The sequence below is a fragment of the Microplitis mediator genome, chromosome 11 (genome assembly GCF_029852145.1).
Source record: "Microplitis mediator isolate UGA2020A chromosome 11, iyMicMedi2.1, whole genome shotgun sequence".
In the NCBI taxonomy this organism is placed as follows: domain Eukaryota; kingdom Metazoa; phylum Arthropoda; class Insecta; order Hymenoptera; family Braconidae; genus Microplitis; species Microplitis mediator.
This window is the reverse complement of record NC_079979.1, coordinates 13,402,397-13,426,119: the sequence shown is the minus strand read 5'-3', so window position 1 is coordinate 13,426,119 and position 23,723 is coordinate 13,402,397. Positions and strand designations below refer to the sequence as shown.

Sequence of the window (23,723 nt, the reverse complement as noted above, 5' to 3'; positions counted from 1 at the left end):
CTAAGGAAGACAATTAATTATTAATTGATTTATTATTATTGTAGGATATAATAACAGGCAATTGGATTTATCGACATGCAGACATCAGACCATGGGATCCGCGTAATGATGTCGTTCAATATGAACAAGATTATATTGTACGAACAAAAACACGTCACAAGACTCCAATAATGCGTACCGGAAGTATTGTATCATCAGATCCACAATCACAGGTACACTAAGTAATAATTAATTATAAATTTTAAGTGAGTAAAGTAAAAGATTATTTTTTTTTTTTATTACATTGCATGTTACTTATATTGTTTTCAGTCTAGATGTTTTGTTCAATGACTGATTTATTTTGCTTAATAATTATAATGTTTGTTTATGACTGCGCGGATAATATGAAAAAAATTAATTTATATATATATTCGTGTGTGTGTATATAAATAAAAATGAAAATTAATTTGTAATGGAATAGTATCACGAATTTTGGGCTAAACACGTGAGAATTTTGTTTAAAAAAAAAATTTTGTTTATATTTATCGAGTAGACGGTAATAATGATTTCAGATGCCGTTATTACAGGCGGAGTCACGCTCGTCGTTGTCTGTATTGAAGTCATCCAAGAGGCAGTTGTCTAATAATTTACCATTAGTTGAAAATGTTCATGATTCTGGAAGTTCTTCGGAAGCCATTCATTCAGATTCGAGTCAATCTGTTGGTAAAAGACGGCGTTATACTGCTAGGTTACTATTTTTTTTTTTTAATTGTTATTTATTATTTGGTGAAGGTAAAAAAATTATTATTAGTAAGATTGAAAACTTTAATAAGAATTCCGTAGTATAAAGTTGAAGAAAAAAGGATATTTTAGTAGACTTGTGACACTGTCTGATGTTTATTTTGATATAAAATTGAAATTAAAAGATTTGTTAAAATTTTGCTTAATAGTTTTTTACAATAAATTAATTTTATTAATGAAAAATATATTTTATAATTCATTAAAAAATTGTGGATGAAAAAAATTTATTTTTAAATTTGAAGTCTAATTTTTTATTTCAAAGTTGAAAAAATATATTTTGAGTAATTTATTGTTTATTGGTTGAAAGAAATAATTTTTTAAAAATTTATCGGTCTTATTTTTCATGTTCAGTATAAAAATATGTAACTTTTTTTATGATCCTGAAATTGACAGACAATCAACAACTTTTCGGATTGTTTTTTCAACACATTAATTGCGAATAAAAAAAAAACTAAAAATATGCACATGTAGAAAATTAAAAGAACTGTAGGTGCAATTTTTTCAAATATTTTTTTTTTTGTAATTTATTATTCTGAAAAAAAAAAAAAAAAAAAAAAAAAAAAAAAAATTATCAGACGTCGGCTAACTTCAGTATCATACTTTTTTTTAGTTCTCTTATAATAATTTTATTTATTGTGATTTTTTTTGTTTTGTTAAATTTAAAAGTAAGGGAACAAATTTTTAAAAATAATTTTATAAAAAAACAAATTATTTTAGTTTTCAAAAAATTTCAAACTACGAGTTATTTCTTAATTTAAATTTTAATAAGAATTCTGCCGTATAAAGTTGAAAAAAACTAGATATTTTGAGTCGGCTTTTGACTGATGATTTTGAAAAAAAAAAAAAATTAGATTCTAAGTAATGAAAAAATATTTTAAACTAAAAATAAAATTTTTATTTTTCCTAATAATTTTACAATTAATTGATAATTGGTCATAATAATGATAGTAATTAATTTAATTAATAAATTTTAGAATGATGCATTCAATAAAAGAAGTTGAAAGTCAAATGATAGAGCAAGGAGAGAAATTAACTCGCATCCAACGTTCTCTGGAACAGCTTGCGATCCGACAGCGAACCCAACGGGAGCAAAATTCAAATTCAAATATATTAAGAAGTTCCATAGACACTATTGTTGTTATCGCCATCGTATTTTTCGTGCAGTACATTATTAAATTTTTTAGCCACAGTAACAGTGATACCAAAGATACATGGTAAGTTTTTTTTTCCTTTAATAAAATAAAATCCATTATATCTTGAAATAATAAATTAATAATAATATTTATTTAGATCCCAGACGAATCAACAGAATTAATAACTCCAAGATTCCATTACTAATAATAAATTTTGGGCTTCTTATAAAACATAAAAAAAAAAACAAACAAATAAAATAACTAAAAGATATATAATTATATTAAAATAAATAATAACGTGATATAGATTATTTAATTGTAATTAAAATGACAATGTACACTCTAATCAGTCTTTAAAACTACGCACGACATATTTATTATTACAATCATGTTTCTTACTGTTTATTTTTTTTTTTTTTTATTTTAGTTTATTTTTTTTAAAGATAAATTTAATTGTACATATTATTTAATCTGTTATTTTATTTAAAGATAATCTCAAATATATTTATATTAAAGGTGTGCAAGTGATCGAATCGAATTTAATTATTCGAATTATCTATCAATTTTTAAAAATTCATTTCGCTGGTTTTTATCATACAGAAATCGATTGTACATAAATATAACGTAGAATACATCGATCAGAAATATTTTACACACATGGAAAAAACAAACACCTATCCCGGGTTATATATAAACAGTAAAAAATTTTGAGTCCGTGGTGTGGTTTGAATAAATTGGTGTTGAATTTTTAAACATTGCCGGGGTGAAATTTACACGACGCACGGTGTTAAATTTTTGAGTGTGTAAATTAGAACGTTCATACCACCAATGGTGTAAATGTATAAGTTCTTTATTTAAAACTGTCGATTACTTCAACACTAAGTATTTAATTTTTATTTAAAAAATATTTAAGGTAAGAGACCCAGTACCCGATCACTCATGTATTTGTATATCTATATTTACTAAATTTTACTAAATATATATATATACAAATACATGGAGTGATCGGGTACTAGGTCTCTTACCTTACATCAATAATAATAATTACACTACCGCTCAAAAGTATTTGGCCTCTCAGAAACAGGTATTTTGTAAAAGTTTGAATAAATGAAACGACTTCATAGTAATTTTAATTATTTATTAGCAAATTATTAGACGTCATAACAATACGTATTTTGCAGTGAGATACAAACAATGAAACCTAATAAAATTGTTTCAATAAAAGTATTGTTTGTAATATAATGAACAACGCAGGTGGCCAGATAGTTTTGAGCGGTAGTGTATATACTAGGGTTTCAGCCTACACGTTGAAAAAAAAAAGAAGTGCTATCATCATCTTGTAATAAAGAATGATTACTATCTGTATGTGATAATCATTATCATGCTTTTATGTTAACTATTTGTTTCTCATATAGTAATAATTACTATTGCCGATAGTAATAGTTACCATCTAGATAATAATATTTCTTATGTCTGAAAATTTTTTTCATAGTAATGATTATCATCACAGATAAGAATGATTACCATCTAGATAAGAATGCTTACCACCTCCGATAGTAATAGTTAACATAAAAGCATGATAATGATGCATGATTTTATAAAAAAAATGTCTCTTATGATTTTCGTATACGACCAATACTTTCACCGTAATTTAAAAATTAAGATTCATGATGAATGATTCAAAATTTTGTTAATTATGAAATTATAGCTTTCTTATTACTCCTAAGAAAAAATTATGAGAGACATTTTTTGCAGAAAATTAAATTTCATAAAAATTTAGTTTCAAAAATTTTTTAATAACAGGGGTTATCAGATATTTTCGGCTGAATTTTTTTCGGAAACAAAATCTCTAAATACAGAATACAGACCGCACATTGATGCACTACTGTCTAATCTAGTGAAGTGCGCTTCAATTATTTGATAATATTCGTTTGTTTATGAGAAAAACTCGGCCAAAGTTTCCATTTACTGCACAAGTGCAACAAATGATAGTTAGCATTTTTTTTCAGCCTGTATATTATTTAACAATTTTTCACGACAGATTATATTATTGGACAATATTTGAGGTAATAACCGAATGGTTTAAAAGGAAACATTTATAGCGTTTGATATTTAACACCAAGAAAATTTCACGCCGTCAATTCACACTGAGCAGACTGTCTTAAAAAAAATTAATATTTTAAAACAATGAAATATAATATTTACTATTGCTAAGAATGCTATGATGGAAGGGAATAATCATAGAATTCATCACCATTTCTATGATTATTTTCCAATATCGAAATTTTGGAAAATGCTACTAAGTAGTAAGTAGCAAGTAGCAAATATCAAATCCAACTCCGCGGTCCATCTTACGGCATTAAATATTTTAAGTCCGCACTCTCTTGAAATGAAAGAAAAAGTACTCCAATCAGTGAATATTTACCCAAGTGTATCACTGATTTAATCAGTGATATACTTGAGACTGATTCGCAGTGAATATTCACTAATTTGCAGCACTTTTCACTGATTCATTTTAAGACAGCGAGGACCATTTCCACACCAAAAAATTTCAACGGTATACTCAATAACATCTGATGTAAAAAAAAATTTCAGATCGTGCCCAGTATCATCTAGATTGTACTGAATTTATATTATAGTATATTTAATTTATGCAATCATTGATTGCCAATCAATTTCTGTTTTAATAGAAACCGGTCCGAATTGTTGATAAATTTTCAAATTATTCAACTAAAATTCCGAATAACTCCTTTGCGATAAATTATAAAAAAAAAGTTTTTTAAATAATTTACCGAAAATTTGAATTTCTCAATTAATTTGAAAATTTTCAATGACTTTGTAAATCGAAAATTAATATTCGATTCGATAAAAATAAATCCATAAGTTCAAATTAATTACACACCTCTAATTTATATATATTATACAAATATATGTTTAATATATGTATAAATATATTTAAAAAAATTAATAATTAAGTTGTCAATCAAAACCAGGAATTGTTGGACAATTAAAATTTATTTATGTAATTACTAATTATTACTTTTTTTTACGTTATGGGTTACTGCAGTTATATTATTTAATATACAGAAATATATATATTTAAATATAAATATAAACACTTAAATCGTTTATATTAACGATAGTAAGCACTGAATAAAAATATATTTGTTATGAATTGAAGAATTAAAAAAATATATAAATAATATAATATTAAATATTTGTCGTTTATAAGAAATTTATAAGTGAATATTGTTATTAGAGCCTATAAATTTAATTAATTTTTTTTTATTGATCTATTTGTGCAAAAACGCAGTCTCTATTTTTGGTGATGGAAAATTAAAAAAAAACTTGAATACTTAAAATTTACTACAGTTTAAATTAACATAAATTGTTATTTAAATATATAATTATCAATATACTCTGTTTGATTATTGATATTAATTTTTTTTTTTATCAAAAATATGAGAGCTGCATAAATAAATAAAATATTTGAATCGGTAGATTTTATTGGCTTACATTTATTAGTACAAGGGTATTGTGGAATTAATTATAAATAAATTGTAATTTTTTTTTTAAGTAAAAATAGATTACAACGAAATTTAATATATAAATTAATAGGAAATCCTGTTGTGTGTTGATTAAATTATGGGATTGCTTGTTAGACCAAACGTACGTTCATTCCAATGTCTACACTGTAAAAATTCGGGAGTGAATTCGAAGTTATCACAGATTTTATTTAAATTCAATTCACTCCAAGTTCCGGAGTTTAAAATAAAATCACTCCGCATACGGAGTAAATTCCCAAGCGGCACAAAAAAAGTTGATGAATTTTTGTTAAATTTAGTGCGGCAATTTGTTATTATGTAACCAGGGTGGCCACGAACCGGGAAATATCATGGAAATGTCAGGGAATTTCGAAAAGTATCCGGGAATTAAATTGTAACAGTTCAAAATTTAAAAAATTTTAAATTATACACTAGTTATAAAAATTAAGAGATATTAAAAAAATTTCAAATTTTAAATTGATTTTCAACAGATTGTAACTCGAAGAAAAATGGTCAAACGACAAAAACAAAAAAGGCAAATTGTAGCTTCAAGTGTCTAGTTTTCTGATCTGATCTTTAAATTTTTTAATTATGTGCGGTTCCGGAGTAATCCTAAGAAAATGATCGAAAAAGAAATTTACCAAATTTTTTGTCGTCTTAAAAACGGTCTTCGAGCTTCAATCAATTTTTTTCGATAATTATCATTGATTTTTTATTGCTCCGGAATCGTGCATAATAAAAAAATTTAAAGACCCAGATCAGAAAACTAGACACTTGAAGCTACAGTTTGACTTTTTGTTTTTATTGTACGACTATTTTCCTTCGAGTTACAACCTGGGGAAAATTACAAAAAAATTTGAAATTTTTTTTAATATCCCTTAATTTTTGTAATCAGTGTATTTTGAATTTATTTAAATTATAAAAGTTCTTATTAAATAATTTTACTTATACATTTTTAACATCGAATAATCAAAAGTAGGCAATATTAATTTATTTTATTGCCATTTTTTCTGGTTTCTCTTATGATTTAATTATTAAAAATGAAAATATAATAAAAACTTTGAATATCTAAATGATACGAATAAAATTTCTAAATCAGGGAAAAATGTGAAAAACTTTACTGGAAAACCGGGAAATATCAAGGAATTTTGAAATCATTTCTTTGTGGCCTCCCTGGTAACCAATTATCAACTTTATTTCAATAAGAAGTCAACAATTTTTTTTAGTGCCGCTTCGGTATGAAGTTTTTTATTCTAGTTGAGTGATTCCGGAGTGATTTGGATTTTATTTAAATCCTGGATTTGACTTCAGATAAAAATTAACTCCTTTTAGAAGTGAATTTCACTCCGAACTAGAGTTTCAATATTAAAATCAACTCCCCTTCGTAGTGAATTTCATACCAAGGGGATGAATTAAATAAATACAGTCAGCCGCTCCGCATTCACTCCGCAAATTTTTGACAGTGTAACGTCCAATTTATAATTATTATTAACTCTTGATAATTTGTCTAATTTACGTTATTGAAATTTATGTGAGCAATACTTTAATTTGTTTTTGTATATTGACTTTTAAATTATTTGAATAAAAAAAAGTTGATAAATTAAGTAATTATTGTCTTGGTACAATTTTTATTATTGATAGTTTACGTAAAAATTTTTTTTTGTGGGTGTTTATTAATTTTAAAAAAGTATTTACGTAAGTGAGCATTGAAAGGAAAATTAATTTTTTATTATGGTGATTTAAAAATTAGGGATAAGCGAATAATTTAATAATAATAATAATTTGTCCTTATGAATTATTTGCCTGTCAATAATGAATTATATATGCCCATATATCGAGCGTATATGAAAATTGGTCATATGTGAAGCATATGTTCCATATATGGAGTATATATGGAAATTGGTGATATATGACGCATATATGCTCTATGTGCACGGAAAAAAAAAAACTTTAAAAATTAGGATTTACAATTATAACCCGGAACCTCGATGTCAATAGAAGAAATTTTAATCTCCTCAGTCCCGAAGCATCATTTTGTTTGCTATTTGGATAATTTTTTAAAAGTAAGGTAATAAAAGCCCCTATACCCACTCAGTACTATTAGTCGCTCACTTTAACTGTTTAATGGGTTTTTTATAATTTTTATAATAAAAAATTTCAACTAAAAATATTATTATTGATAAATAATTATTTTTGGATCTAAATATATGAAAATATGTATCAAATTATTTTATAATAGATTATAAATTTAAATTAAGTGAATGTTTTCAAAATCGCGCTCAGCCGGGCATGTTTTACTTTTACGTTCATTCGTTAGATTAAATTTAGGCTACGTCAAATTTTTTAAGAATTTTTATAACTATATCTTATTAAATATATTTTTAAAATTCATGAAATTTTATGTTATCAAAGAATAAAGTAGTATAATTTATAAAGTATTTTTTCAAATCAATAAACTTATCATAGTTTAATTGATATTGTTTTTGGGCGACTATAGGGCCATGTGTTGATCGAGTAATGGTACATCACAACTTTTAGTGAGCGACTATGGGTACACTCGAGGACTTTATTTAAAAAATTAATCTATATTATGAAGAGAATAAGGAAAATTTTGTTCCCGGTATGTCTATATGATAGAATTGATTAATGTTATGAAATTTGGTATCGTTAGAAAGGTCTTGACTTGAATTTGTGCCTTTTCTTAGTTTCAACTCTTTTTTATTGCCAATCATTGAGATAAATCGATTTATCTATATCATTCGAATTACATTTAAATTACGCGGGAAAAAAAACAATCGTCTTTATTTTCTTTAAATAAATTAATACTTTAATTATTCTGTCACTAAATATGACTACATGTCACTGAATATATAGCTATATTATTTATATCACGTTACTAATTCCAAAACGACATATTTTTGTGCTCCCTTTTGGTTTTAGAGAGCTTCCCAAAGCCAAAAGAGCGTACACAGAAAAAAAAGGATTCATTGACGCAAAAAATCTTTACTCGCCTTAAGAAAATTTTTACTTACCCCAAGAAATTTTTTGCATTGTGATTTGAAAACAAAAATTTATTTAAAACCAGAAAAAATTATTTGGCGCAAGAAATCATTTCTTGCCAAAAAAAATCTTTTCTCGCCATAGGAAAATTTTTGTATTCAATTCACAATGCAAAACATTTCTTGGGATAAGTAAAAATTTTTTGCAGCAAAAAAACTTTTTTTCCTGTGTATTTTATAAGTTTAGTAGTGATATTTGGACAGTCACGTAGTGACTGCAGATTGCTCAACATTATTCTCCAAACTGAAGTTTTATTCAAATACTTAAAACTACAAAAAATAACTATAAAAAAAAATCTGGGCGTCGGTTGACCCTGCGGGCCAGCCCCAAAACTTCCCGCTGTTTTCGAGTTCAAGGAGCTTGAAAACGTCACTGTAAATATATTTTCGGGCTCTTCGAGCTCGAAAATGCTATTACATGCAATCATTTTTTTATGAGCTTTTCAAGATCTAACAAGTAACGTTAAAAGCTAGAGTTTTAAAGTTAAGAATCGAAAATCGTTAATGAAGAAGCGGCTTATAAATTTTTATTTTCGATTATGTTTTCTGAAGTACATGTATCGAGGCAGAAATCAATGTCAGTGATCAAAATCAAGATTTGAATGAGTTTTGACTTAGGTCAGAGCAATAATATATGGAATATCCGAGAAAAACATTAAAGACTGGGTTTTTTCAATTTTTTGCTGACAATATGTTTAAAACTAAGGAACAAGTTACATGACACTATCTGATGATCGAAAGAGACTATATTGAAAAAGAGTTGGTATGATTTCAGACACATTTTAGCACATTATATTTTGATTTATCCGGAAAAAATGACATAAAATGTTATTTTTTTAACTTTTCAGCGCCGATATCTTTTGAACTAATCAACCGATTTCGACGTTTGAGGTGGCAATTGGCGCGTTTTATCGAGTTCTAGAGCTGATTAGATTTTGAAGTTGATTGAATGAGTCACTTCAAAGATAATCGTAAAAAACCGTTTTTTATCATTTCTTTCGCCAACGATATCTCTCGAACAAATTAACCGATTGAGATGGTTGAGGTGGCATTCGACGCGGCTTATAAAGTTCTAGAGCTGATTAGATTTTGAAGTCGATCGTTCAAGCCGTTTCTGAGAAATCACTAAAAAAATTAAAAAAAAAAATTTTTTTTTTTTCGTAATTCGCCAATATTTTCGAGTCTACTTGATCAAATGATCTGAAATTTTCAGGAAAGTTGAGGGCCAACAAGCTCTTTCGATTGCCACTTCAACCATCCAAATCGATTCATTAGTTAAAAAGTTACAAAGAGTTTACACACACACACACACACACACACACACACACACACACACACACACACACACACACACACACACACACACACACACACATACATACATACACTCGGACATCATTCTGAAAATAGTCAGAATAGCTTCCTAGGACCTCAAAACGTCGACATCTGATGAAAACTCGACTTTCGAAAATCGGGGTGAAAACAATAACTTCCCAATTTTCGAAAATCGTCGATTTTCTTAGCGGGAAGTTAAAAAAAAATATGGTTTTTCATTTTATTTAATCATTTATATTGAGTGATTTAATCTCACTCCAATGAAAAGTGAGCGGGTATAAAGCCTTTTACATTATACTTATAAACCTTTTAGGAAGCAAAAAAACATATTTACATTTTTTCTAGTTAATAGTTTTTAGAGCTATCAATTTTAAAGCTGTAGCAATAATTATTTTTATGGTTTAGCAAACAACTGCTAGCTGCCAATCTTGTCAAAATTGTGCCCTCTACGGGGCGTCAGAATCGAGTAGGATATAATAAGTGAAAAGTATTTAAGTAAAACATATTTCATTAAAAAAAAATTAATTTTATTGTTGTTAACAGTAACAATGATTATTATTATCTGTCTACTTAAAATTAAAAACAATTTTAATAGTAAATACAAAATGAGTTATTACAAATAATTACAAATAACGTTTTGTAAATTAATGACTTTGTACAGAGTTAAAATAAAAAAAAACGTTAAAACAAAAAGCTGTTGGTGATAATACTGAGCAAAAAAAAATTTAATTTCAATAATAGATTGAAAAAAATTAATCTAGTTTATTTATAAATTTTCTACTGACTTATCGTTAATAATAAATCTAGATATAAATATCAGCTTCTGTTTTGATACATGATTTGTTTTTAAAATAATTTTTTATATATTTATTGACGCATTCTTCCTCTAGAACAAAAAAAAAATTATTAATAAATATTTATATCAATTGAGGCCATTCTCAGGTAGTGCCCTCCACTTTTCTAAATATTCAATTGCAATGACTGACTTAAAATTTTGATAATTAATTACAAAAAAAGTTAAAGCATTTAATTGGAAAGTAGGAGCAATTTTTTAAAACCTTTTTTTTTTTTTGTAGGGTACAGGTACCGTTTTTGGCCACCGTAGGGCCAGTTTTGGACACTTGAAAAATTTAAATAGTAGTTAGTAAAAAACGCAATGACATAATTAATTTTAAAAATGTCTACAAAGATACTTTTACCCCACTATTAAAATGGAAATTTTATTTTACACTTATTCATTAATTAAAATAAAGTTTTATATCTCCAAAAACGGAGCAGTGGCCACAAATACTACTTCTACCCTAATTTATCATTTTGAAAAAAATTCAAAAAATCTTAAACGCCGGCTAACTTTAATATCATTGATATCAATTGGGACCCGTGTAAAAAAATTATTGTTCATAATGAATTTAGATATAAATTTAATATTGAAACTCAGATCGTGACACAAATATGACTTTTATCATGAATTTGTATCAACAACTTTAATCACGTCAAAATTATGACAGTAAAATTTAAATCCAAGTGATCCGAAGTTCATTCACTAAATTAATTTTAGAATCGAAATTGATTTACGTAACTCAAGTACTTGATGGAAGAAGTTTATTGGTAATTTCTGAATCGGTAAATTTTACAAAAGGTTTAATTCAGTAAAAATTCAGTCAAGTTTCTATCGAAGTCATCCCAAGTCCAATTTAAAGACGTAATAAATTAATTTTGTAATTGATACTGATTTACTAGACGGAAAGTTGGAGTTAATTTATGATGAAAGTCATATTTGTATCACGATCTGAGTTTCGTCATGAAATTCAGATCTAAATTCATTATGAACGAAAATTTATTTTTACACGAGAAGTTAAACGAAATTGGAAAATAAATTTCAGTAAAATCTTCATAATTTTGAACGACAAATTTTTCAGACTAAAATTTATTTACCAAATTTCGTTTAATTCCTAATTGATGACAACTGTAAGTAATTTTTTTTAAATTCTATGTCAGCGAAATCGTAGCTGCGTTTTCATATTTCAAATCAATGCTTTAATTTTTTTAAAATTAATTATTAAAATTTTAACGTCAATTAAGGGTGCGTTTCACTTGACGTTCACAACGCCACGCTCACGTGTATTTAGATAGGATTTTGAGCGTTTTGAACGCTTAGTGGAATGTACCCTAAATATAACCACGTGGTCATTACAATTGAAAGTCATTGAATATTTTTAAAAAGTGGAAAGGGAGAATAGAAAATGCTTTTAATTAACTAAAAAAATAATAATTAAATAAACTTACCAGGAAAAGTATTTTCTAAAATAAGTTTATCCGAAACATGTTTGGCAACGATTTTAAACAACAGTTTATTGCCATTTATTTTCTTTTCATAATACGGCATCAAGTATTTAACAACCCAGGGTGCAATGCGTTCTTTGCAAGCATTCAAATGCTCTTCGATATGAACCGGGGACTCTGGCATCATTTCATCCTCATCATCATCTCCAAACAATTCCTGAAATTTATCCCTCAGCCTTCCGTGTTTCCTGTAGTTCCTCACCGACAGCTCCAGCATCTTGGCCCTCAACTTCGATACCTGATGGATCCTCTCCACCAGCCAAACTCCTCTCATTTTTTTCGTCTGCTTGTCTTCAACTCTATTACTGTCATCCAGCGATCGCTTTTTCATTTTTTGATATTCAATGAACGATACTTTGCGTTTACCGGCTTCGTTAACCTCCAATTCTTTTTTTTTAACTTTATTTCTGTCTAATTTATTACTACTACCATTAATATTTATATTTAAATTACTACTATTATTAATATTACTATTGCTGCTACTATTTGTTTTAATTAATTTATTAACTTCCATGTCAATACTCGACTTACTAACACCCGAATGTTTTTCAATTAATGCCATTAGATCACTACTGTCATCACTTTCACAAAACATGCTCTCTAAATGCTGAACTAAAGTATCGTGAGTATCTTCATCAATATTTTCAATATCCTGACAGGTCGTGTCGTCATCACCGATATTATCATCGCCATTACTTACAGAGTTACCAAAAACATCAATTATATTTTTATTTATTTTATCTTCTATCTCATTAATATCATTTTTTGATTCCATACCTTCATCTTTATTTTCAAATCCGCCATCTTGTTTTTCAAATTCGCCGTCTTGTTCAACCCTTTGCTCACTACCAGTTGACTTTAAATCATTAATTTTTAATTCTTCTGATAATCGACTGTCAAAAAATTGACAGCTGTCATTATTATCTTGTTTATTTAAATTGTTCGTGACATTGGCGGTATTTTTTGAAAAATTCAAATTATTTTTAATTATTTCGTCTTCAAAACAAGTTTGTACAGCAACATCAACTGTTTTAGGCGGGGTATCAAGATAAACTGCTAGTTTATTATGAATTTTATTATTCAAAGTATCGTTTTTGACGTCTGTTATTATTTTCAAAATCGCTTGGCGATAAAGTGACGTTTCAATAGAGGCGCGAACTGCATTAAGTTCCAAAAGACTTGAAAATTTTTTCAAATCACCACGTGATATATCTTTCTCACCTTTTATTGAAGAGCAGCACACGTTGTAATTGTTTATAATTGATTTGTGTAAATATGAAAAGTAAACACGCCTTACCTATAATTTAAATATATATTTATTTATATATATAGGGATTAATAATATTAATAAGTGGAATTAAAATAATTACCATTGATGTCAAACGAAGGAAATCGTTGAGATCAACTGTACTGAGACAATCTTTTTGCAAAATAGAAGGCTGCAATAATAGTGAGGATGATGTACTATCACTGTTGTCGGTATCTGTATCATCACTTTCATCGGATGATATTTTTTCGTCCTTTTCTTTTTTTATGTACAGAGGTAAAGGTATTTCTAATGGTTTTGTTGCTGTCATTTTGTTAAACTTTTGTTTTATTGGTTGTTTATACTTTGGTATAGCTTTTAAAAGACTTTGTATACTTTGTTTTTATCGGATCTCATTAAGAGGTAAACATATGACTGATGCTAGCGCCAATATTTCTGACTGTACTCGTTATATGTTTGGTATATAATATATATATGAAAATTCTATACTTTAAAAATGAATTATTTTATAAATAAACGATTGTGATGGTTTTTTTTAAATTTTCTTCATATAAATAAATAAGTTTGATAAAAAATCTTATGGTAATAAAATACTAGAGGCATTTGAATCGAAAAATTCGAAACTTTTTAAATTATTCGTAACTTTTCGAATTATTTGTAACTTTTCAAATTACTCGATTTGAATGGAGAAAATTTTGATCAGTATTCAAATACTAAATTTTTATTTAATGAAGAGCTTAGTTTTTAAAGTACACTGAAAAAAGAACTTTTCTCAAGTACAAATACTTCATTTAAACAAATATTTACTCGGTACTATACAAACAAATAATATTCTTAATCATAGTAAACATAAACTTTAACCCAGTAATTATATTTCCTTGATTTATTAAGAACTTCTATACTTATTTTAAGAAATGAGTGTGAATGTATCAGACATCAGACAATTTATAAGTTTTAAATAATAAATAAATAAATATATAAATTAATTTAAATAATTAAATATAAAAAAATGCGCGCGCTAATTTTTAATTGTCTAAGTACAAATTTTTGGTTTTTTTTATACTTACATTTTATTTATTAAATTTTTGTTTTCAATTCATAATGCAAAACTTTTTCTTGGGGCGAGTAAAATTTTTCTCAGGCTAAGAAATCTTTTTTTTCTATGTAGAATTTGTTCATTTCTATGAAATTCCTATGAGAATCTATTGAATTTTATAAAATTTTCTAAACTTATAAGGGATATGTTTGATAAAATATATTTTGAAAATGAAAAGATAGTTAAAAAATTTTCATATTTTAATGAATTTTTAAATTCAAATCCACATTGCAAAAAAAATAAACTGGTGATATTAACATTACATTGTGGGAGTTATAATAATAAGACGATTATTTTGTATATCATACAGATAACGCGAACTTGATCTTAATGTAAAGATCAAGATCAAGGCCGAGAAGTTGACAGATGGAGGTCATTAAAAACATGAAAAAAAATTTTATTTTTCATTTTTCCTTATGTTTTGATGACCTCGATCCGCAGAAACTTTGGCGTCACTGATAATGACAATAATCATCATATAATTGTTAGAAAAACCCTGGAAGTAATCTTGAGTAAGTTTTCAGAAAATTTAGTAGTTTGTTTTTCGAATTAGTGAAAACTTGCTGAAAATTATTACTGAAGTACTAATCTGAACTTTTCGTCACTGATTGAGTTATCACAAGTATTGTGTTGCTTTTTTTACATTAAAATCGTAAATACGTCACTATAAAAAATTGGGAGTGATTATAGATTTTGTTTTAATCCGAATCCACTCCGTTACTCAGAGTGATCTGGAGTTTATATCAATTCGCATTCATTCTCTTTCGTAGTTTTAATATTAAAATAAATTCCTTTTAGAAGTTAATTTCACTCCGAACCGGATTTTCAATATTAAATTAAACTTCCCTTCGTAGTAAATTTTACTTCAAGGAGATTAAATAAACAATCATCCGACCCGCATTCACTCCGGATTTACTCCGCGTTCACTCCGCAAATTTTTTACAGTGTAAGATACATCCCGGGTGAAAATATCTCTAGTCTCAATCTAGCCTCATTGAACCCAAGTAAGCCTCAATCCAGCCTCACTGAGTAAAGAAAGCATTTTGAGCCTCAAATGATGTTCAAAGATTCTCATTAAGGAGGTTCGACCGAATCTAATGTAAAAAGGATTTTTCAACTTTAAGATTTGAAACTTAGTATACATGTAAAGAAGTACTTTATCTATGTATTCTCAAAATTTCAATATGATCCACCGTCTAGTTTTTTAGAAAAAAAGATTTAAATATGACGTTTTTAAATTTCTTACACACAGACTCTTATGGCGGACAAGCTTCTGTCGTGACTTATTCGATTTTTTCATTATTAACCTCCCAAGTTTCAGAAATAAAAAACCACATGTCATGAATATTTTTAAAATATGATAAGATTTTAACAATATAGTGTTACCGTTGTAATTATTTAAATAATTGAAGAGATACATATTATTGAGGGTTTGGCAATGTCGCGGAAGCAGCTGAGGGAAAAAACAAAGATATAAACACATTAATAAGCCTCGCTGAGCCTCAACTGAACCTAGTCTCGACTATGTAATTTAAAATCGATTAGTATTATTTGAGGCTTATTGAGGCTTTTTGAACATCGTTTGAGGCTCAAAATGCTTTTTTTACTCAGTAAGGCTGGATTGAGGTTTACTTGGGTTCGATGAGGCTAGATTGAGGCTAGATATTTTGACCCGGGAGATAAGACGTTATTATATTTTGTTAGTCGAAAGGCAATGACTTTTTACCGCCACTTTTAAATTTTGTGCATACAAATAAGGGTTTATAAAATTGGAATTTGTCATAAAAAATATTTGACTCTGTTACCAATTTTTACAGGTAAGAAAAATTAAGGGCTTGTTATTAAGATAATTTTGATACTTTATTTTAACGATATATGTAATATTTTACTTGTTAATATAGAACAAAAAATTTTTTTAAATATATACAATTTAGCTGGTACCAGTTAAGATGGGTTTAAAATGTGAATCATCGATCATTCGATTGATCTTCATAATTTTTTGCTTGACATTATTGATCGCTGATGTCAAATCAATACCGAATCCAGCAAATCAAGTTAAAGGTTTAGTTAATATAATTAACGGTATTACTACACTAGTTACTGGTATGAATGGTCTTATTGAGTTAATAAAAAACGATGATAGCGATCAAGTATTTCAAAATGAAGTAACAACTAAACTCGATGACATCTACAACGCGTGTTTGAAAATAGACCAAGTAAAGGACCAAGTTAAAAATTTGACTTCTGTCATGAACGCAAATGCCATCCGAGTAATTTTGGAAACCGCTTTGAGAGAAGATATGAATTACATGTTAGAAATAAATAATAAATTAAATATAATTGAGACTAGATATAAAAATGATTTTTCTAGTATTTATGCTCAAATAAAAAACTATTGTCATGATTCTGTTGATACATATATTTCCTCAATTATTGATGGCGACGACTTGAAAGATAAACTAACGGATATTTTAAAGGCCACTGAATTGGCTGACAGAAATAATTATGCAAGAAAAAATATTTTTGAAATAGCTGTCGCCTATTCTAGGAATGAGGTAATAAAGACAACTTCATTTTATTATACACGCGTGGAGTAGAGAAATTATTCTCGTTTGAAATGCTCACGGAAAAATTAGAACCCGACTGGTTACTGTTTTGCACCCGAATTAGTACGGTGCTGAAAAAAAAATGCTCGGTTGTGGTGCAGCACCAGACTAATTACTGTGCGGGACTTTACTGGGTCGTGTGCTCAGAACAGTAACCAGTTGGATTCCAATTTTTCCATGATGGTGTCATAGTAGAGCTGGACCATGTGGACTACCTGCAGAAATTGAAATAAAAATATGCAAAAATAACTACGCTCATAGTAAAATTGACATTATATCACAAATTATTGTAATCATATAAATCTTACTGTGGTCATAGTAATTATTGCATGTGTTTATTCAAATTTCCGTCAGGTGGTCAACAGGGTCCGGCTTTACTATCCCTATCAAAAAAATCCACGTGGGATTGCATGGGAACCCATAGGCTGGATCCCCATATAGATTTTTTTGACAGGAATGACACCACAGCATTTCAAACAAGAATAATTTTTCCGTGTACTAATGAATAAATCATGATGTTTACTTTTTTTTTTTTTCTTATCATTTTAGAAAAATTATCATCGTGATTGTAATGATATTTCTGCTTACGATAAACTATACAATTTTTACGAATACGTATTAGGAACAGTCACCCAAGGCTATACTATGATTATATTGGCTTATCAGTATCGTAAACTAAAGTCGACTGATCCAAGTAATTATACCTGTAATTTAATAAAAAAATCTTTATTAATGTTACTATAGATTAAAATAAAATAAGTAATTTTATTTATAGATTTCTATAAAGATAGACAACTCGAGTATCTCAATATTTATAAACAAAGTGTTATTAAAATAACTGAATCCATACAGTATTATTTAAATAATAATAATGATATCAATTTCAAATCTTCAATTTCTTGTGATCCTCAACCATGGAAAGAAGGTTTCATACAGAACACAAACAGAAATCGGAACAATTTGAGGATGTAAAAATAAATATTTTTCCTGCCTTTATTTTGCACCGGTTTCTAATTTTTTTAATGCAATTAACATTTTAGTTAATAATTTTATATTTTTTTTGAACATCTGCTATCAGGAGAAAATTATATTCGTATCAAAAACTACGCATCTGTTAGAACTCAAAGCAGCCCTGATGACAATTTCATACCTGATAGAAGAGGAATAGAATATGAATGTGGACATTATGCGGAGTATGCAGATTTGGTTGTTCCAGAACTTATTGCCACTAAGCATTGCCCACACGTAAGTTTCTGATGTAAACATTTCATAAATTTAAGGAGGGTCTATACACGGAAAATAAGTAAGCAAAAATTACTATGTGTCAATTCATCCGAAACCACTAATGAGATCCGATAACTTTTGATAAAGTTAAAAAATTACTATTCCATAAGTAAAATGTGCTCTAGGGTGGTCGTTAAAAATTAAATTTTCTCAGGCACCCCATAAAAAACTTTTTTTTAGTGAAAAAATACGTGGGGAATTTGGTATTTTCTTTTTAAGTAAAAAGAACACGTGCTGCAGGACGATCAAAGTTCATTTTTCGACACAATCGCGGTATTTTTTAAATATCTCATGAAATATGCAGATTAAAGAAAAAAATTATAGCAACAATTTTGTAAGAAATTAAATTTTTGACAAAAAAGGTCATATTCATTTTTTTTATAAAATGTGTATTTATGAAGATATTTTAAAAAAACTTTTGTTAGATCTGATGAATTGAGCGTTTTAAGGATTACAAATTTTGAAAATAACATTTTTCTAAGTATATAAAAACAACAATAAGCATTAATGATTGATATGTTACGAGTTACGAATTTGTCTATATTTAAGAAAAAACGTTATTTGAAATATTCGTAATCCTTAAAATGCTCAGTTGATAAGATCTAAAAACGTTTTTTTAAAATATCTTCATAAATACAAATTTTATAAAAAAACTGAATATGACCTTTTTTGTCAAGAATTCAATTTCCTACAAAATTGTTCCTTTCATTTGTTCCTTTAATCTGCATATTTCATGAGATATTAAAAAAAACCGCGATTGTATCGAGAAATTAACTTTGATCGTCCTGCGGCACGTGTTCTTTTTACTTAAAAAGAAGAAACCAACTTCCCCACGTATTTTTTCACTAAAGAGAAGCTTTTTATGGGGCGCCTGAGAAAATTTAATTTTTAACGACTACCCTAAAGTGCTCTCATAATTTAAAACTTACTAAGTGTTGTATTTTCTACTTATGGAATAGCAATTTTCACTTATGCCAAAAGTAACAGCTATCGGATGCCATCAGTAGTTTCGGGTTAATTTCCGCATAGTAATTATAACTAAATTTTGAGAATCGTTTTTTACCGTGTAATAAATTAAGCCCAAGCTTTTTTCTCAAATAAAACCTCTAAACGCAAAATTAAGGACAAAGCTCGATGCATTACTCTATAATCTAGCAATCTACGTTTTCATTTTTCAAAAATGTTCATTTGTTTAAGAGAAAAACGTGGGCAAAGTTTCCATTTATTGTCCAAAGTGCAACAAGGGTAGAACCGATCGTTGACTTGAGTGTGATAGAAAGAAAAGTGCAGACCCCTCTTAAATTTATTAATTTTATAAAGGCCTAGCAATTGTACTCATCACGTTATTTCGCGTAAAACTATAAATTTCAGGTATTCATTCCCAATCATTATAGATCAAATTGTTTATCACCATTTTCAGAATTCACGGATTATGCTTCTCGAGGTGAGGATAAAAAATGCGCCTTAGGGACTTATCCAGGTTTAGGAGAACATTGTCTTTGTGATGAATTCTCAGATCCTATTTTTAGTGTCCGTAAATTGAGTTTATTATTGCAAACATGCAGTACCGATATAAACGAGTAAGATACTAATTTTTTTTTGTTTTAAAAGTCATTAGCTTTTTTTTCTATTATAATTTGATTTTCATCGCCAGAGTTGTAACAAATACGCGATTCCATGTTCAAGATGGCATAATTAACATTGAAATTCAATGTGGGACGTTTGTTAACGGTAAAGTTGATCCTGATACTCTAAGATGGAATACAGATGACCGGAGCTATACAAGAGAAAATCATCCAAACTATGCTGTGCTTTCTGAAACATTGAGATCATTTAATCTGGATGATATTTTATTGCCTGATGGAGAATTTGTGACGGGTGTTAAGTTTGAAAAGTTGGATGATAACCATTTGGCGTTGGTGATACAAGGAACTGAAATGTATGATTCTAATAATTTAATTAGTATTGGACAGACTAGTTTGCGTTATCCACTAAATTATGAAGTTTCAAGGTAAATTACAGCTAATCTCGCTACCATAAAATAGTATATGTTACCAAATTTATTCGTAAATTTTTTGAACTTTTTATTTACTGAAGAGTAAGTATAGATTTATTTGACCTGATTACACCTTTGGAAATAAAGGAACAAACCTATGAAATGAGTGAGTCGGGAAGTCATCACGTCGATTTGACGAGGTCTGGATGGTCGGATACCTATGAAAGCCATGCGACAATTCCGTTTTTGGACATGCAACCGATCGATTTATCGCCAGCAGTACCACTAGGTGGACTTGGATTATTTTACAAGAGTCAACCTGGCTATGCCGGGTTTTTGGCTTTCAAATATATTTCCCCAAAATATATGCATTTCATTGGTGAAGACTATGCCGATAAATTGACTATCACATCCCCAGTTGCTTAATTGTTATGCACTCAGTTTAGTACTTAGAGAATTTCAATTTTCAATTTGCTACAGAAAAAAAGGATTTCTTGATGCAAAAATTTTTACTCGAGAAAATTAAATGGTCCCAATAAATTTTTTGCATAATAAATGTTGTCTACAAATAAGAAAATTTGTGTCTTCAATTCGTAGTGCAAAATATTTCTTGTGCCAAGAAATCCTTTTTTTCTGTGCAGATTGAAATTATTTTTACCTATTGAAGAAGACTTCTAGGTAAATTTCGAACATTATAGTAAAAAATGGTCGAAGACAAAAGGTTTTTTTTTATCATTTACCCATAACTTTTCGAAAAATGAATAAAACGATATAAATTTTGTTTTCTTTGACACATTTTTCAGAAAAATAAAAAAAAAAAACTAAAAAATTATTGAAACTCGGTTTACTTTCGAATTTTGAATTTGAAAATTTGAAAAATTGATATCCAGAACATCAGAATAATGATGGTTTGCCCTCTACATAAGTACAGTAATGGAAAAATATTTCGTAACATCTTGCTGTGTTGATAAATATGAATTCCTACCTTCAAGAGATAAAATAAAAGTAACTTCTACGTCGGTATGTAGTTATGAAAAAATATTCGTATTTTCTATCTGACCATTACTGCTCTGCATCAAACTTTTTCTACCAAACTGGCGATTTTTAACGTACAAAAATAGTTCATTTCTTCTTTGCTTTAAACTATTTTTAACTAACAAACAATCGAAAATTTTTTTCTATGAACAGGGGCTCCCTAATTACAAATTATTATCAGAGCCAATTTTTTAATTTGTGTCAAATATATTTTGCCAAAAAAAGTATTGTGAATTTTTTATTTTTAATAAAAAACGGATTCAAAAATGAGTGGAAAATGTCATAGGCTGTGCAAATTCTAAAAAACAATTTTTTTATATACATGAAGAATAACTTAAAATATCACAATTTGAAATCGTCATTGTTGTAATTTTTACAATCGCGAATATATTTTTTCTAACCCGAGTTTGTAAAGGTCGTAGCCTTTACTGTAAACATTAAAACTTATGTATTAATAAATAGAGTATAATTTGGAACTATTAATTGTACAATTCAGAGTGATCACGGATTTTATTTAAATCCGTATTCACTCCGTCACTCGGACTTCCGGAGTGTTAAAAAAATCTATTCCCATACGGCGTAAATAGGAATTTTTTCCAGCGGAGTGATCTGGATTTTATTTAAAACCGCATATACTCCGATCGGAGTTTTAATGTTAAAAAAAATTCCGCTTTAGAGTGAATTTCACTCCAAGGGGATTAAATAAATATACACTCATCTACTCCGTATTCACTCCGCAATTTTTTTTACAGAATGTACAGTCTTCACAAGCAATGTATGACTTTGCAAAAAAGTTGAATTAAAAATACAATGGAATAAGGATGCTAACTCGTATAGAAAAATATATATGACATACATGCACGGGATATGACATACATTGTTCGGGAAAAAAAATTTATAAAACTTTCAAGTGATTTTGCGTTTAATAACTCGTCTAATGTTTTTCTTATAAATATTTGGCTCTTATTAGGTTTTGGAATTGGGCAGACATCTGATTAACAATTTTCACAAAAAAAAAAAAATCTTACCCTTTTTTTGGAAAATTATCGCGCATTGCGTCAATTTAGCTAGATCTCAACAAAACAAGAAATCAGCTACAAATTACACGAAACCATTGACTACAACTCGTAATTCACATGTAAAAACCTATAATGCAGTAAATAAAGACAAAAATATCAGCCCGAGTGTTACAGCTGGCCGTAGCGAATTTTTCTCTCCGGGGGTCTTGTAAAACTTTCAAGAGTCGCCAGTCGAGGAGACTCGAACCTGGACCCTCAAGTTATGCATTTTTATCCCCTCAAGTGTCCCATCCATCCATCCATACATTCATACATACATACATATATATATAAAACTAGAGAATCAGCAGTCGATCATAATTTTTGACGCCCATTTCTATACTCATCATAAAACCCCGTTACCTTCTCTATTATCCTCTATCATTGTGTCAAACATTAATATTAGTATTATTATCATTATCATAATAGTAATAATAATAATAATCCAAATGAAAATGTGTTACGTAAGGGTGTTTAGTTGTTGTCATTGAGGGAGGATTTTTAACATCCCATCATCTCGACAAAAATATGACCCTTGGTGTAACTAATCAAACATTTATATCTTAAATGATACTTTTCGATGACACGAATAAATTATATGATTTATTATCACTGTAATTATTGATATTATTTATTTATTGATATTAATGTAAATATTTTTCTTTTGAAGAAAAATAACACATTGAAATTTTTTTTCTATTTTTAGAAATTTTTATATTCAAATTTAATTAAGTTTACTAATTACACATAAGCATTGATATTTCACGTAATTATGAAAATTAAACCATGATCTTGATTAAAATTACAATGTAATTAATTAAAAATATATTGCAAACATGTCATCTTATATTTTGCGGCAAAGTTATCTACGTATGTTCACATATGTAATATTTGGTATTTATGGAGGCTTCCCAGGTAGGAATCGCCAAGATTGACCATAGGCCGAGCCTTGGCCCTATTGTCACTTGCCAAGCCTCGGCAGCGGACCATTGGCCCAAGCCTCGGCCAGTGCTTGGCCCAATGGTTTGATTATGTTAAGCCGAGCCTTGGCAGCTGACCATTGGCCCAAGCCTCGGCCAGTGCTTGGCCCAATGGCTTGATTATGTTAAGCCGAGCCTTGGCAGCTGACCATTGGCCCAAGCCTCGGCCAGTGCTTGGCCCAATGGTTTGATTACGTTAAGCTGAG

General features: G+C 28.4%; 3 protein-coding genes across 16 annotated transcripts in view; 2 read left to right on the top strand and 1 right to left on the bottom strand.

Moving 5' to 3' along the window:
* LOC130677519 (oxysterol-binding protein-related protein 8) overlaps window positions 1-23,723 on the top strand; it is a 69,699-nt gene that overhangs the window by 16,273 nt on the left and 29,703 nt on the right. For 7 of the 14 annotated variants that reach the window (XM_057484292.1, XM_057484304.1, XM_057484297.1 and 4 more), the window contains 5 exons: window positions 45-212; window positions 461-484; window positions 567-727; window positions 1,755-1,994; window positions 2,071-3,243. In XM_057484292.1, the coding sequence (XP_057340275.1) occupies window positions 45-212; window positions 461-484; window positions 567-727; window positions 1,755-1,994; window position 2,071 (594 nt within the window). In that variant the 3' untranslated portion in view covers window positions 2,072-3,243. Of the gene's footprint in view, window positions 1-44; window positions 213-309; window positions 426-460; window positions 485-532; window positions 728-1,754; window positions 1,995-2,070; window positions 3,244-23,723 lie in introns of those variants that run through there. The other 7 variants (XM_057484295.1, XM_057484301.1, XM_057484294.1 and 4 more) reach the window with 5 other exon arrangements.
* On the bottom strand, window positions 10,483-13,887 carry LOC130677526 (uncharacterized). Its single transcript, XM_057484312.1, has 3 exons — window positions 13,566-13,887; window positions 12,139-13,492; window positions 10,483-10,738 (listed from the first exon to the last, which is right to left on the bottom strand). The coding sequence occupies exons 1-3, from the start codon at window positions 13,770-13,772 to the stop codon at window positions 10,656-10,658; spliced, it is 1,644 nt and encodes a 547-aa protein (XP_057340295.1). The 5' UTR covers window positions 13,773-13,887; the 3' UTR covers window positions 10,483-10,655.
* Window positions 15,166-23,302, top strand: LOC130677523 (uncharacterized). Its single transcript, XM_057484307.1, has 8 exons — window positions 15,166-15,180; window positions 16,493-17,113; window positions 17,714-17,858; window positions 17,940-18,089; window positions 18,243-18,409; window positions 19,820-20,028; window positions 20,103-20,459; window positions 20,546-23,302. Exons 2-8 carry the CDS (start codon window positions 16,508-16,510, stop codon window positions 20,868-20,870), a joined length of 1,959 nt encoding a protein of 652 aa, XP_057340290.1. The 5' UTR covers window positions 15,166-15,180; window positions 16,493-16,507; the 3' UTR covers window positions 20,871-23,302.

Bases quoted from the DNA above. Each gene is read 5' to 3' on its own strand.
- LOC130677526 (XM_057484312.1), bottom strand. From the start codon at position 13,772: ATGACAGCAACAAAACCATTAGAAATACCTTTACCTCTGTACATAAAA. The intron at 13,493-13,565 runs GTAATTATTTTA...TTTAAATTATAG, and splicing joins TCCTTCGTTTGACATCAATG to GTAAGGCGTGTTTACTTTTC. The intron at 10,739-12,138 runs GTAAGTTTATTT...TTTTTGTTCTAG, and splicing joins TTTAGAAAATACTTTTCCTG to AGGAAGAATGCGTCAATAAA.
- LOC130677523 (XM_057484307.1), top strand. From the start codon at position 16,508: ATGGGTTTAAAATGTGAATCATCGATCATTCGATTGATCTTCATAATT. The intron at 18,090-18,242 runs GTTTCATACAGA...ATCTGCTATCAG, and splicing joins TCCTCAACCATGGAAAGAAG to GAGAAAATTATATTCGTATC. The intron at 20,029-20,102 runs GTAAGATACTAA...TTTCATCGCCAG, and splicing joins TGCAGTACCGATATAAACGA to AGTTGTAACAAATACGCGAT.